This window comes from Crocuta crocuta, unplaced genomic scaffold, assembly GCF_008692635.1.
Source record: "Crocuta crocuta isolate KB4526 unplaced genomic scaffold, BGI_CrCroc_1.0 scaffold140, whole genome shotgun sequence".
In the NCBI taxonomy this organism is placed as follows: Eukaryota; Metazoa; Chordata; class Mammalia; order Carnivora; family Hyaenidae; genus Crocuta; species Crocuta crocuta.
In genome coordinates, this window is record NW_027527775.1 from 2,689,720 (window position 1) to 2,705,279 (window position 15,560).

General features: G+C 37.5%; 1 protein-coding gene across 2 annotated transcripts in view; it reads right to left on the reverse strand.

Moving 5' to 3' along the window:
* Window positions 1–15,560, reverse strand: part of ZDHHC2 (zDHHC palmitoyltransferase 2) — a 68,412-nt gene that overhangs the window by 30,890 nt on the left and 21,962 nt on the right. The window contains exons 1-4 of one of the 2 annotated variants that reach the window (XM_077772598.1): window positions 14,324–14,464; window positions 14,040–14,066; window positions 12,805–12,899; window positions 2,834–2,954 (exon numbers count right to left, since the gene is read on the reverse strand). In XM_077772598.1, coding sequence (XP_077628724.1) covers window positions 2,834–2,954; window positions 12,805–12,899; window positions 14,040–14,066; window positions 14,324–14,327 — 247 coding nt within the window. In that variant the 5' untranslated portion in view covers window positions 14,328–14,464. Of the gene's footprint in view, window positions 1–2,833; window positions 2,955–12,804; window positions 12,900–14,039; window positions 14,067–14,323; window positions 14,465–15,560 lie in introns of those variants that run through there. The other variant, XM_077772604.1, reaches the window with a different exon arrangement.

The following is a 15,560-nucleotide window of genomic DNA, read 5'->3' on the forward strand; positions in this document are numbered from 1 at the left end:
ATTTTAACTGTCTTGTTTTTTTTCAGTTTATTATATAAGTATAAATATATATATATATACACAATATAAAGAATATATTATTCCAATATTATTTTATTTATGTAATTTAAAACCTTTTTGGGTAATGTTGAAAAGACAAGTTATCAACATTTGGGTGTAAAATGGTAAGCTCCATCACCTCTGGTTGTTACCTTCTTAAGTCAAAATGTACAAAAAAAATTTAAAGGAAAAGATCAAGGGCAAGAGAGAGCTAAAAAAGCAAAGAGTCCTCATTTAATAAAAATAAAAAATTATCTGTAATAAAGTTTGGCGATCCCTGTGAGAAAACAGAAGACGGCTGGATCAGAAGAAAGCACAGGACAAAGAGGAAAAGTCTTGTTAATACCCTGCTTTACTATGCCCCCCATTCCAGTCTGTATGTAGTTGAATTTTTCTGTGTAGCGCAGTCAGTTTAATCGAGGCAGTTGGCTTTTTTCTCTTTTGGGTTTGGAGGAAGTGTTGTGGACTTAGAAGGGACAGTAAATTCCTTAATTATATTACCATCACCTTCAATTCTCTCTGAATTACAAAGAGCATGAATATCAACTACATGTTTCAGTTGTTTTAGTCAATTCCTCAGGGCAAAGAAGGAAGTTATTCAAAGAACCCGAATGTCTTTGCTGGGGGTGAGGTAGGAAGGACCCCTCTCACATTCCTGCCTTGGTGGTACTGTGGCTGCCCCACTGAACATCCATTCTGCATCGTGTTTTCCTTTACATCCTATGTATTTCAGAAGGAGATTAATCACACCAGCATAATCTTTTTATTAAACTTAGCATAATTTAAGTGAGTCAAGGACTCTAGTCAGTTAATATTGATTTTAGGAGGCATCCAAAATTTTAGCACTGAAAATATAAACAAAGATTATATTAGGAAATCCAGATTGTATTCCCCACTGTCACAAGTAATAAGAACCATAAATTCATCTCAGGAAAAAGGTATCCAGTACTTGACAGGAATGAGATGACAGCCTTAACATTATATAAAGTACACAAGGAGATGACTTACAAATCCAAAGTGTGGTTATTACTAGTGGAAATTAATACGTGGTTACAGTATGACCTACGCTTCCTCCCTTTCTCTTGACCCAGTGTGTCAAGGGTACCATAGAAAAGCACTGCTCTAGGAATGTGGAGATGAGTTTTTTGCACCCTAAACTGTGACTGTCATTAACTAGTTTGGAAACTTGTGTAGTAACATATGTTTAGGGGGCTTAAATTAAGTATTTGCTTAGGGTTATGTAGTGTCAACATACATATTCATAAGCGCATCTCTGTCTTTGTGGAACAGAACCAGTGACATTAATATTGAATCAAAGAATTACCACTTGTCCATTGAGAAACAGGGAAAACAAAGAGAAAAAATTGCAAGACTATGACTTAGACTTAATTATGATTCTCAAGTGAGTGAGAAACAAATTTAAGTAATATAAAAATATTGATGAGATGTTTTACACTCTTTTTTTCATACAAAGTCTTTGAAACCAGTTATGTATTTTATACTCAAAGAACAACTCAATTTGGAGGGGTCACTTTTTTTTTTAAAGTTTATTTATTTATTTTGAGAAAGAGAGAGCATAAGTGGGGGAGGNTGCTGTCAGTGCAGAGCCCAACGCTGGACTCCATCCCAAGACCCTGAGATCATGAACTGACCTGAAATTAAGATTCAGGAGTTTAACCACCTGAGCCACCCAGGTGCTCTGGGAGTTGCCACATTCTAAGTGCTCAACATCCATGTGGGGCTACTGGCCACCAAAATGGGGGACACAGGCCTAAAGTCACAAAATTTCTGGGTGAGTCTTGGTAGGCGAGTATTAGTAGATGCCTTTGTCCATTTTTAAGACAATTCTTTACTAGATAGTTATTAAACTACCTAAAAAATCTGACCCAGGTAAAAGAGATTTATTAACTGAAGTGCATTTGTTTAAAAAAAAAAAAGGAAAGAAAACTACCATATATTTTAAAGAAAAAGAAAAAAAAATTTCTTTAAATACTTAATGTATCATTAAGTGTTATATACTTTATACAATTACTGCTTTAAATTTATATAAAATTGTCAATGTTACATTCATTATAGATACTGCTCCCTTAAATAACAGGAAGATCTATAATTAAAACTTTAAAAACAGAGGTGCCTCAGTCAGTTAAGTGTCCAACACTTTACATCAGTTCAGGTCATGATCTCAAGTTTCTAAGTTCAAGCCCTGCATCAGGCTCTGAGCTGACAACAGGGTGCCTGCTTGGGATTCTCTCTCACCCTCTCTCTCTCTCTGCCCCCTCCCCGCTCACGTGTGTCAAAATAAAAAACATTTAAAATATTTTCAGTCCATTAAGCATCTGACTTAGGCTCAGTCAGATGCTTAATGGACTAATGACCTCGGAATCTGGAGCCTGGAGCCTGCTTCAGATTCTGTGTCTCCATCTCTCTCTGCCCCTCCACTGCTCACACTCTCTCTCTCTCTCTCTCCCCCTCTCTCTCAAATAAATAAACATTAAAAAAACTTTTTTAATCTTTAAAAATAAATACAACTACAAATTAATACTTCAGCAGTTCTAACATCTCCACTGAATCCCAGCTAAGTGACCAGAGAAGTAAGGTTGGTGCTGATGTGTCTGAGATCTCTGTGCCACGCACCATTATTCATGTGTTCTGTTTTGCAGAACTGTATAGGAAAGATGTAATAACCACCCAAGACATAACACGATGTATTTCAATGAGTGTTCGACAGTTTCAAGGATATAAATATGCTGACGGTCGCCACAACAATCGTGCCAAAGCACTCATTATCACACACCTCCAGACATGGTCCTGGTATAGATGGGGAGATCTTTGGCTGCTCGCCGAAGAACTTCCTGGTGGGCTTCTCCTCTTGGCTCTCTCTCCAACAACTCTTTCTCTGCATAAGACAGATGGAACTGTGGAAGAAATTTACATTTCAGTCAATGTTCTCAAGAAATAGCATATTGGTCTATATACCTATGAAAGGATATTTATAAAATACTAATTGTATATATTATATATATTGAGAGTGATCATAAACTTTCAATCTGGGCATGTCTGTTAATCTAGTGGATCATTAGTTGGTGCATCTAGAACAAGGGAATAATATCTACTTCCTCAGATGTTCAGGAAACTCAAGAGGAATAGAGTATGTAAAATTATTTTATAGACTTCTATTCCAGTTTTAGTTATTTTCCTAAATGAAATGGCAAAATAAAAAATTTGGCTCACTGGGTAAATTTTTTAACTGGATATTATTAGGAATAAAAATAGAGACACACCTATCAAGCATGTTTTCTTATCTAAGTGAATTTTAACTTAAGGATAATCATGACATAAATTTCCTAGCACTCAAAAGAACTAATCATTAATTTTGCTTCTTATATAGCCAATCTGGCCCACCCAATTTTTTTAATTTTATTTTTTATTTATTTTTTAAAATAGTTTATTGTCAAGTCGGTTTCCATGTAACACCCAGTGCTCATTCCAACAACTGCCCTCCCCCATGCCCATCACCCCCCTTCCCCTCTCCCCCACTCCAATCAGCCCTCAGTTTGTTCTCAGTATTCAAGAGTCTCTCATGGTTTGCCTCCCTCCCTCTCCCCAACTATTTTTCCCCTTCTTCTCCCCCATGGTCAAAGTCAGGCAGATAAGGACAGATACCATATGTTTGCACATATAGGTGGATTAGGAGGAACTCAACAGAGGACCATGGCCCACCCAATTAAAAAATCCTTATTGGAGAAAAATCAAATTTGGGCTACACACACACACACACACACACACACAAAACCCAATAACAAAAAAAAGCCTTAGAAGTCTATATAAGTATAAATGTTTTCCAGGAGACACATATAAGGATATTCACAGAATTGTTGTTTGAAATATAAAAAATTAAACATAACCCAAATGGTCATCAAAAGGATAATGAATAAATAAACTGGAGTATGATATATTCACATAACTGAATCCCATGATGCACTGAACAATTAATGAGCTAGAGCTATGCACAACAAAGAATCTCAACATACTGTTCAACACCATAAGCCTGGGATCATAACCTGAGGTGAAATCAAGAGTCAGATGCTCAAATGAGCCACCCAAGTGCCCCTTATTATTCTTTGAACTATACATTACATATGCTTTTTTTGTATGTAGGTCATATTTTACAATTTTTTAAAGTTTTAAAGGTAATCTAATTATGACAATAAAAGAAAGAAAAACAATTTGTTGAGAATGAGGTGATGATATTTGAGCCAAGTCTTTATCTTTGGAGAAATAAAAATTAAAAATATTTGTTCAGAGGTTGACGATTCTATCGAGGTTATTTTAAAAAGAAAAACAAGTCTCCAGCTTTCAAATGTAAATAAGGTTTAAGATACCATAAAATTCCCATATGCATGACACGTAGTTAAATATAACTGTAAAATTTCAGACCTATTAAGGTAAAGAATATAAAAAGAAGTTTTCTCTAAGTAGAAATTTACATAATACAAATTATTCTAAGTTAGAATATTAAATTTACTGGCATTAAATCAGTAGATGTGTTATAGTTACGTCTTTAAGAGTTTCTAAAGTAATTTAAAAAAAAGTATTCTCTACATTAAATATTCCTCCTGTTATAAATTCACAGCATTTCCTTACCTGTTAGTTAATGTCACAGTTTTTCAAATTATACTTCAACCAGTCCTTCCTCACATGAATACAAATAACAAATAAATGAAGGTCACATTTATGAAGGGGTGGAGTGTTCTTTCTATCAGTTTTAAAACCTGACACACATTCACCCAATCATTCTGATTGGTTTAATATATAAATGAGGGGGTTAGTGGCTGTGAGCAGTGCTGTTTCCAGCATAGCAAAGAAGGAGCCTGCAGACTGATCCCTGAGGCGGGGGCAGGAAGAACAGCAGATTAAATATCTTGGAATCAGAAAAGTTTGGGAACCACATTTAGAGTAAGTAGACAACTATCTCCCAATTGGGTAATAGATTCCTAGAATTCATTCCATTTTTTCCAAAGTTACTACAAAAAAGAACTTTGATAGAAGGGTGATGCAATGAGAGTATTGTCACTCTTCAGGTCTTATTCAAATTCAAGAGCTGATAAAGAAAATTCAAATTGTTTACTGATCCATCACATGCAGTTGTACTGGTTCATCAGGGGATTTGCCAGATTTCCTGACTTATTTAATAATTCTAATATTCTTATTTAATAACTCAACAGTGGGCATCAGGCACCGGCTGATATTATTTTAACATTTAAAATGTTCTGTTCATTGTTTTGAAAGAAAAGAAATATAATGACATAAAGGTAAGTGGTCTTAATAGAACTACCTATCTTGTGTGGAAACATGTAATTGCTATAAAGGGTATAACATCAAATGATGTCAAAATGCTATAAGTCAAGAAAAAGAAAGGGTCATTGTAAAAGTGTCTATTAACTTTGCACACGATGATTCCTCCCCCTGGAACCCCAGTCCTCCTTGCACTCTATGGATTGCTCCTTCTCATTTTGCAGATTTCAGCTTAAAAGCCATCTTCTCAATGAACTTCCAAGATTCCTTTACTAGGGTGGGTACCCTAAAAATTCTGTCCCTTCCCCCTGCCATACTCTTCCCTAGGTCCATAGTCCTTCTTTGCATTATACACCACAATTTTAGTTATTTTGTTTGTTCACTGATCCTCTAACTCTCCCACAAGCACGTAACCCCACACGGGCAGGGATCAAACCCAAGCACAGAGCCCGCACTCGCTTACACCTGTGAAATGGACAAAGGAACATGTATCAGATCACTGAGTATCAAGGAAAAACCTGTTGTATTACTTTTTTATTTTTAAAAAATGTTTTTATTTATTTTTGAAAGAGAGACAGAGCATGAGTGGGAGAAGGGGAGAGAGAGGAAGGGAGACACCCAATCTGAAACAGGCTCCACGCTCTGAGCTGTGAGCACAGAGGCCAATGAATGGCACAATCATGACCTGGGCCCAAGTCAGACGCTTAACCAACTGAACCACCCAGGCGCCCCAGGAAAAACTTATTTTATGTCTCAGTCCCCAACATTCCATTCTCAGAATCCCACCATATAGGATGATATATCTCCCTTCGTGTTTTTAACATTAATTTAAAACCTAGCATTGAAAATTAGCTTAGTAAAGACATAATAATAGTCAAAAGGATTAAAACCATCAACATTTTATCACACTTTCTTATGGAGTTCTGGATCCTTTTTACCTTAGAGGAAAGTTCTAGTTAGTGACAGAACTGAAAGGCTCTTTAGTATATTCAGTGCTTTTATTAATAAATAAACAACACACTGCATCAGGTCCAGAAAACCAAAAACAAGTTGGCAGAATTGTTACTCATGTCATATGGCTATCTAAATAGCTAATTCTACTTTGGAATATACCAAATATATAGTTCTTTCCTCTAGAACACTTTTTATTTTTTAGATTTTATTTTATTTTCTAGGAAATGTTAGGGTTTTTTTTTTTTTTTTGCATTTTTTTAGTATTTATTTATTTTTGAGACAGAGAGAGACAGAGTGTGAGTGGGAGAGGGGCAGAGAGAGGGAGACACAGAATCCAAAGCAGGCTCCAGGCTCTGAGCTGTCAGCACAGAGCCCGATGTGGGGCTCGAACCCAAGAATCATGAGGTCATGACCCAAGCGCAAGTCGGACACTTAACCGACTAAGTCACCCAGGCGCCTTCTAGATTTTATTTTTAAGTCATCTCTATACCGAACGTGGGGGTCAAACTCACAACCCAAAGATCAAGAGTCACATGCTCTTCCCACTGAGCCAGCCAGGTGCTCCTCACCCAGAACACTTATATGTGTAAAGGTAGGTCACAGATTTGAAGAAAGATAACTTTTGTTGAGAGCTGATGGAACGGAAGATCTCCTAGGGTGGAACAGATAACATCGCTGACCTACCACCAGCCTGCGGGTCTGGCAGTCCTCTGGCCAGGCAAGGCATGCTCTTCTGTTTGGTTTAAATCATTTTATCCCACTTAAAACATTTTAGATTTATAGAAAATTTGAGAAAATAGGACATAGTTCCCATATATCTTCTCACCAAATTGCCCATATCATGAACACCATATATTAGTACATTATGGTACGCTTACCACAATCCATGAATTGATATTGATACATTATTAACTAAAGTCTGTAGTTTATTCAGATTTCCTTAGTTTTTACTGAATATCTTCTTCTGTTCCAGGATCCCATCCAGAATACCAGAGTACATGTTAAAGGAGAGTATGATTCTTAAAGAATATATAAATTAAGAAAAAACCTGAAAGCTATTATGCAAATTAAGGAAAACCCTGAAATCTAATGACTGATAGAAACTCATGAATGTATTTCCTTCTTTGCTAGCTATTTTTCACTTAGGATAAAAATGAACATGTAATCTCACCGGTATCTAAAATGTACAAATTAAAACACAGAATATTTATTTTTTTAAAACATAGAATTTAATTGACAACTAATGGCTTTCTTAATGATAGGCATTGCCAAAGGTCTGTTAAAATTTGTGGCACTCTAAGTTCCTACCATTCTTTTTTCAAACAATTTGGCCAGTAACTAAAATTTCCTTGGTCTAGTAATTTGACTTCTGAGAAATTATATTAAGGAAATAATCCAAAATATAGGTAAAAAGTATGTATAAAACATGTGCAAACATGTTAACAAGATTATTTATAATATGAAAAGTTGGGATTAGCCTACAATTCCAAGTTGGGATGTGACAGAGTAAACTTTTACATATTTCAGTGAGAATATTATGCCGTTATTAAAAATGACAATAAACCAATAATGGACTATTATGGGGGAGAAAGTGGAATATGTGCACACTGAATACAAGTTGGAAAAATAGCTCAAAGGAAATTCAGCATGTAAATTGGGTAGATTAGCATGATTTTGTTTTTCCTTCTCTTTTTGTCTGGTCTCCATTTTCACAATGTAAGTTGGTATGGTTATCTTACTTTTGTGGGAGGAAATCTTATAAACTGAAAAATGAGCGATTTAACAATCTTGTTATATAAAAAGGAAAATTTTAGTTCTAGATTTCTCATAAATCTCAGTAGTAACAAGAAAATATTAACATTATATTCTTATTACCTCTTCCCCTGCTATTTTAGTCCCATTTTTCAAAGATTTTCAGCAGTTGAGAGCACTCCATTGTCAATTAAAGTCAAGGACCCCTCATTTTACAAGTGGGAGGGTCTCTGGCTGCTAATCAACTGAAAGATTAGGGCGAGATCTTGCATTTTATTAATGGAATAACTCAAGATTCTTAGCCAGCAAGTAAGAGCTCTCTCTTTCATAACAGTGGTCTCTAAACTCTTCTGATCCTGGACCCATCAGTAATCTGAGACTGAAATGCATTTTTGTTTATATACTTAGTATAATTATTATATATGAAACCTTTTATATGAAACTTTATATGCATTTATATGTACTTTATACTTTATATAAATATTTCATATATATTTCTTTTTTTTTTAATATTTTTATTTCTAGGAGAGAGAGAGAGAGACAGCGTGAGCAGGGGAGGGTCTGAAAGAGAGGGAGACACAGACTCTGAAACAGGCTCCAGGCTCTGAGCTGGCAGTCAGCACAGAGCCTGACGCGGGGCACGAACCCACGAACTATGACCTAAGCGAAATTCGGACGCTTAACCGACTAAGCCACCCAGGCGCCTCCATATATATTTCTATGCCTTATATTTGTAACTTTGAGAAAAAGAAACATCAAAAGAGTAATATGTAAGTGAAAGTGTTGCTATTTTTTCTCCACACTCTAACTGATATCCTGGCTACACTCACCGACAGTGGTGTCCACTCTCCAGGCTAGAGCTTGATATACTGCCAAGAGTGTGGGCTTGATGGTCAGAAGAACTTTGCTTTAGAGAAGTCTGGGTGTCTCAGTCAGTTAAGCATCCAACTTTGACTCAAGTCATCATCTTACAGTTCGTGAGTTGGAGCCCTGCGTCTGGCTCTGTGCTGACAGCTCAGAACCTGGAGCCTGCTTCAGATTCTGTGTCTCCCTGTCTGTCTGGCCCTCCCCCACTCATATTCTGTCTCTTTCTGCCTGTCTTTCTCAAAAATAAATAAACATTAAACAATTTTTTTTAAAAAGGGAAGAAAAAGAAGAACTTTGCTCTGAATGTTAGCTCTGTCGCATGCTAGTTCTAGATGCCCTGGGATAATTAGCTCATGTTCAGAACCCACTGCTCCATTTGTAAAATGGTAACAAATAGTATCAACCTCACAGAGTTGTAGGAGTTGAATAAAGTGTATGTTTTTTGGGGGCTTTTTTTGGTGGAAAAATCATCCAACAAATCATGGTACAGCTATAAATTCACCGTCTCAATGTGGACTTCTCCCTCAATACTGTGACATTTCTTCCGTGTTTCATCATTTTATTTTCCCACACTCTCTCCAACCACTATTTCAAAGCTCTGCTTTCCCAAACCTCAGTTAACCTACCTCCCTCTCATTCTTAGCTGATGATCTCACATATAATTTGTTTTAATGTTTATTCATTTTTTGAGACAGAGAGACAGAGCGTGAATGGGGGAGGGGCAGAGAAAGAGACAGGGAATCTGTCTTTATCTGTTTTGTTCACTGACCTTTTATGGGTCGGACTCTGCTCTAGATACTGGCGATGGGTCAGTGAACAAAACAGATAAAGTTCATGCCACTGCAGAGCTTATGTTTTAGGAATGATATAATATGAATATGGAATGAGTTACAGAATGATATGCTATGGAGAAAAATACAGCAAGGTTAAGGTTTATAGGGCATGCCAGGGAGAGTTTACATGACAGAGACAGGAAGGAAGTAAGGGACCTGGAAACACACTTATCTGTGGGAAGAATGTCCCAGGTCAAGAGAAAATAATCAGGTTTCTAGACCCCTGAGGGAGAAACATGCTTAGGATACTGATGGAACAGCAAGGAAACCAATGTGACGAAGGCAGCGCTGAAGAAGGTCAGAGAGGTGGTGTGGGGCCAGGCCATGTGCAGCCTTTTAAGCTACAGTAGGTAGGGTATCAAAGGGAAGTTTAAGCAGAGAAGAATGATATGATCTCTTTCTTGTTTTGAAAGGGTCACTGTAGATACTTGTTGAAAATATACAGCAAAAGGAACCTGGTTGCAAGGTTACTGCAGTATGCAGGCATGGGGTGCTGGTGGCTTCGGGCGGGGCATGGGCTCTCACTGTGGCTGCTTTGAGGGGTTGCTTACACTGTCTGCTGATGGATGGGATATGGGATTTCAGAGCAAAGGAGTTGCCAGGGATGCCTCCCAGGGCTTTGAATGGAATCGCCATGACGGAGCTGGGAAAACCTGAAGAACAGGAAGATTCCGGGAGTGGGCAGGGAATCAGAAATTTGTTTTCAGGTACTTTGAATTTAAAATTTCTATGGCCAAATACATAGCTGGAAATGAGTCTGAAATCCAGAAGAAAGAACCAGGCTAAGGATTTTCATTTGTTGTTGTTGTTGTTGTTGTTTTAATATTTATTTATTCTTGAGAGAGTGAGACAGAGGTTACTAATTTGAAAGCTGTAACAATGAGATGATACCTAAAATTATAATGTAGATAAATAAGAGAAGTCATCCAGGGATTGAGGTCTGGAACAATCCAATACTTTAAGGTTCAGAGATAATGAGAATTGCAATGGAGACCTAATGGAGCTGCCACCACGAATAAAGATGGAATTATTTGGATAAGAAAGTAGGTAAAAAATCTGGAAAGAAAAATGGCATGTTATATACAGGAAAACACATGTCATTAAAAACTACTAGAATATAAAGTGAGGAGTCAGAAATTTAGACAAGACTCCTTTGTTGCCAAACTAGGGAGATTGGCCTTTACCCTGTGGGACACGTAGAGTAACTGAATAGACAGAAGACGTAGAAGGGTTAAAGTTGATTTTAGACTTCCAGCTTCTGGGTGAAGGATGAGTTTTAGGCAAGAATGTAAATAGGGAAAGCCTACAGGAGACTGCATGTCTCAGACAAAAGAAATGACTGAGATCCTGAATTAGGGTAATAAATCAAGAAGAAGAAAAGAAGAAAGAAAAGAAACAAAGAAAAGAAAAAGGGGTTGGAACCAAAAAGGAAAATTAGCAAGTAAAAACATCAGCCGGATTTGGATGCTGAGGGAGGGTCAGGGAAGCCAGAGAATTCCGGCAAGGCTGCCAAGCTTCCAGAAAGCTGGAGTGTGGGAAGGCTGAGCTGGATGGCAGTGGCACTGACCAGCATAAGAAACAGATGAGTCATGGTCTGGGGGAGAAGGCGGTGACTTCCGTGTTTGATGTGCTGTATTTGAAGTGCCGGTGGACTCAGGAGCCATGTGTGGCGGGGGGATATCTCAGTTTGCAACAGAAGATCAGAGCTGGAAAGAGATCTGGGAATTGTCATCACAGAGGTTCTAGGTAAAGCGCCAGAAAGGGTAAGATCTTCCAGCACGGGAGTCCGCGTGCTCCTTCAAGCCTACCACTAAGGCCAGGACGGCGGTAATGGACATAACAGCAAAGAAGCAAACGTGGCAGGAGGGAGGAAAAAGCAGGAAAAAGTAGGAAATAAAAACAGGTAGAGAGTAGAAGAAAAAAAAGGCTCTGTGTAAAGCACTTTAGGCCAAGCATGCCACTGATTCTGGGCAAATACCTGTGGTTTCATTTTTAATATCCTTTCCCAGGTCATATAGCATGTTTACCGGCCTTCTGACCACAGCTGCACAACAGATTACTTCAGGGAACGATTTGCGACGATGCCTAGACCCACCCCTTGTTTTTTTTTTTTTTAACTTGGCCAACTAAAACCACAACATTATTGCTGGAACAAAGTTTATTTCAATTCAACAAACATGTACTGGACTAAATGCCAACGGTATAGAAATGAGTAAGACAGAGTCCTCTGCTCTAAACTTTTAACCAAGATGAAAGACTTAGAAACAAATACTTAGAATGGTCTTTTCCCAGTATAAATTTGACTCTATCACTCTACTTAAAATCATCTGTAGCTGAGACTGCTTCCACACCCACCCCTCCATATCCACAATTTCCTTCTTCTGACATGGTTAATATGATTAACATGGCCACTGAGAATAAAGACTACATTCTTAACCTCCCGTGCAAGTAAATGTGGCCATTTACTAGGTTCTAACCTAAGTGGAAATGGTGTCAGCAATTTCCAGAAAGCATCCTTAAAGGGAAGGACTTACTTCTACTCCTCTATATTACTTCCTCTGACCTGCTGTCTGGAAGGTAGACATGATGGCTGAACTGCAGCATCCACCTTAGGCCAAGAGGTGACTTTGGAAACGGCAGATACACACGTAAGAGCAATAAGCTCTACAGACTAGCTACAGACTGTGAATACAGAGAGGATTACTTACATTGTTATTTTGTTGTTGGTGGCTAACAGCCAACTAATATACTGTTAGTGTGATAATTGAAGTACAGCAATGTCTACCTTCAGCTCTGTCTATCCGTCCATCCACCCTGCTGTCTGACTCTTAAGTAGAAATGGAACACACCACAGATTTAGTACCAGAAATATCATACTAATCCCATGCAAAAATAATACTTACAAAGTGAAAATTCAAGTATTTACCAACAGACACATTAATATAAACATCAGTACACTCACTCAATAAGTGCAACATTAACAAAAAGATGTAAAATTCATTCTTCAGATATCAGTATTATTGACTTCCAACTTCAAGATAGCTTTACTAATATTTTAACTTACTTCTTTTGAAGGATTCATGGGTAATGTAAAGATAGTTTTCCAATATGACCAGACGAACATTGCAAACAGTAGATGATAAGCAATCAGGCACACAACTAAAATGAGAAAAACGTAATTATCATTATAATATGCAAAACACACTAAAATCATGGTGTTCACAAAAGATATGTTTGTTCCAAATGAACCAAATTCTTCACTAATTTAATTATTCCATATCCTATGATTAGAAAGCTCTCATCTGTAGGTACCCTCATCTACTGGCCAAATGGTGACAGAGACCTTTCCTAAATTATAAAAGTAAGTCAGCCGTGCCTGTAGCTTTAAATAATAAACACAGCATTAAACAAATGTTCAAACATTCAGGCTTAAAGAACTTGACTTCCCTGACAAAGAATAGCAAAACCAGTTCCTATTTGAGAGGGTATTTGCTAATTTTGCTTAGCGGTAGTCAAATCTGTCGGCAGTGATTGTTTTAATGACTCTGTATTAAACAGAGACCATCTGGACAAAGAGAGATTTCCTCTAACAGGAGTTCAAGTGTCTTGTTTATCACATGGGACAACTTCTAAGAAAAGTATACTTTGCTCAGGCAACATATATAAGCATACTTTGTATGGTGTTTTAGTCTTGAGGTACTGTATTATGCAAGTACAAAATATTTTGTATGCAGTGATAATGATCAATTCTGGAAAATACATTAATATAAATATATAAACACATATAAATAAACATATAAGTATATTATAAATATATGAAAATATATTCTGTAAGACACAGTTGAAATATGTTAGTTTAAAATACAGCATGTTTGGTATTTTAAAATTATATGGCAATTTCTTAAAGAATGACAATATGCACAGAAGCATTTAAAAATTCAATTATCTAATGAGGCACTTAAATCAGTGTGTAATGACTACAGCTAATGATATTTTCCGTGAACTATATGGGTGACTCAGGAATGGGGTAATTCTCTGAGTTGAAACAAGAGACTGTTGATATTCTTATATTTTGAAGCCACAAAGACTCTTTGGCACAATGGCTACCATTTCAAGGGAGAGGTCTTTGCCAAATGTCTGCCAGAACTCAGTCTGGGGACTGAGGGAAGTCTTTAACCCACCGTGACTCCACGTTCTCAAAGTATAATTTGCTAATTCCAGCCAACTGTGAATGAATACTCTTTTTAAAAAACTACTTTAACAATTTCACATCTAAAACAATAATAAAACATGTCATACCTTGTTCTCCAACGTTTTCCATGGACACTATAGAAATAAAAAGATAACAGAGATTAGTAGTAGATTACGACCCTTAAGGCAAACAACAGGGCCCGACAGAGACACAGGGCTCTTGAGTAGGTTGATAACTTGCTTCAAACCAACATTCGTTAAATATTTGTTCAATTTTATCTAGAGGAGAGGCGAGCACTGTTGGGGGGCAGGGTGGAGAAGGAAGGCTGGTGGCTGCATTCCGCCAGGCCTCCGTTGGTATTTCAGCCCTGATACCACATAGAAAACTTAACCCATCAGGCATGCTCCCTGTTTGTCTTATTCCTTTATCAGTTGGTTGCTTAGTCTTCCTTCCAACTCAGGGTTCAGATAAAAGCAGTGTTCTCCAGGGGCACCCGGATGGTTCAGTCAGTTAAGCGTCCGACTTCGGCCAAGGTCATGATCCCGCGCTTCGTGGTTTCAAGCCCTGCATCGGGCTCTGTGCTGACAGCTCAGAGCCTGGAGCCTGCTTCGGATTCTGTGTCTCCCTCTCACTCTGCCCCTCCCCCGCTGTACTCTGTCTCTTAAAAATAAATAAACATTAAAAAAAAAAAAAGCAGTGTTCTCCAGGTCAGTACATTTTCAGAGGTATTTATTGCTCTTTACAAGTTGACAACTGCCTAGATAACTCTCCAGAAAGACTAAAATGTTGTATCCATGGCACATACTCTTGTCAAATTTCTAGAAGTGCAAATTCTTATGCCCAATGACTAATTGCTCCCTACTGTTCAATGAGAGATGCAGGTAATGTACCTGAGGAACTCCCATCCTTGAGGGGCTGTTGTAAATACCCCAAGGTAGATGAGGACCCTAGATTAGGGACCACTTAGCTGAAAGGAGCTGGCATAAGAAGCTGTATTTAGAAATAACCCAGGCAGTTTTCCTACCTTCTATATTGTCTGCTTGTTTTGTTTCCCATTTGGCCTTCTTCCATTTGTACTAAGATCCTTTTTGGAAGTTTTGGCCTATCTCAAAGCTGGAAGTTGTAGCCAGCAAAGATTTGATATTTCCTGGAATATAGTTTCATTGCCTTAAGAAGCACTGGAACCAGAGAGTAATGTTGTGAAAGCTTTTTAAGATTATCTGATCCAAAAACATCCTTCCCAAGAGAGCTACTGAATGTTAGTTTAGGGTTTCTAGAGGCAGCAGGAGCCCATGGTTTGGGAGTAAGTCCATTCCATTATTGGACTGCTCTAAAAATTGATTATAGGAGATTTGTGTGCTGAAATTGGCCTCTTTGTGTCTTCTACCTATGGTATCGAGGCTTCTAATCTGTAGCATTAAACAGAAAATCTAAACAACAGACTTTCACATATTTAAAGTTATTGTATCTCCCTTAAATTCTGTCTCTTAGTCCAAATAATATATGAGTTCCAGATGTCTCACCAACCTTGATGTGGCTCCTTTAAATACAGTACTTCCTTGACTCTCAATTTCCTTTAACATTGTTTTTAATGTCTATTTATTTTGAGAGAGAGAGAGAGACAGACA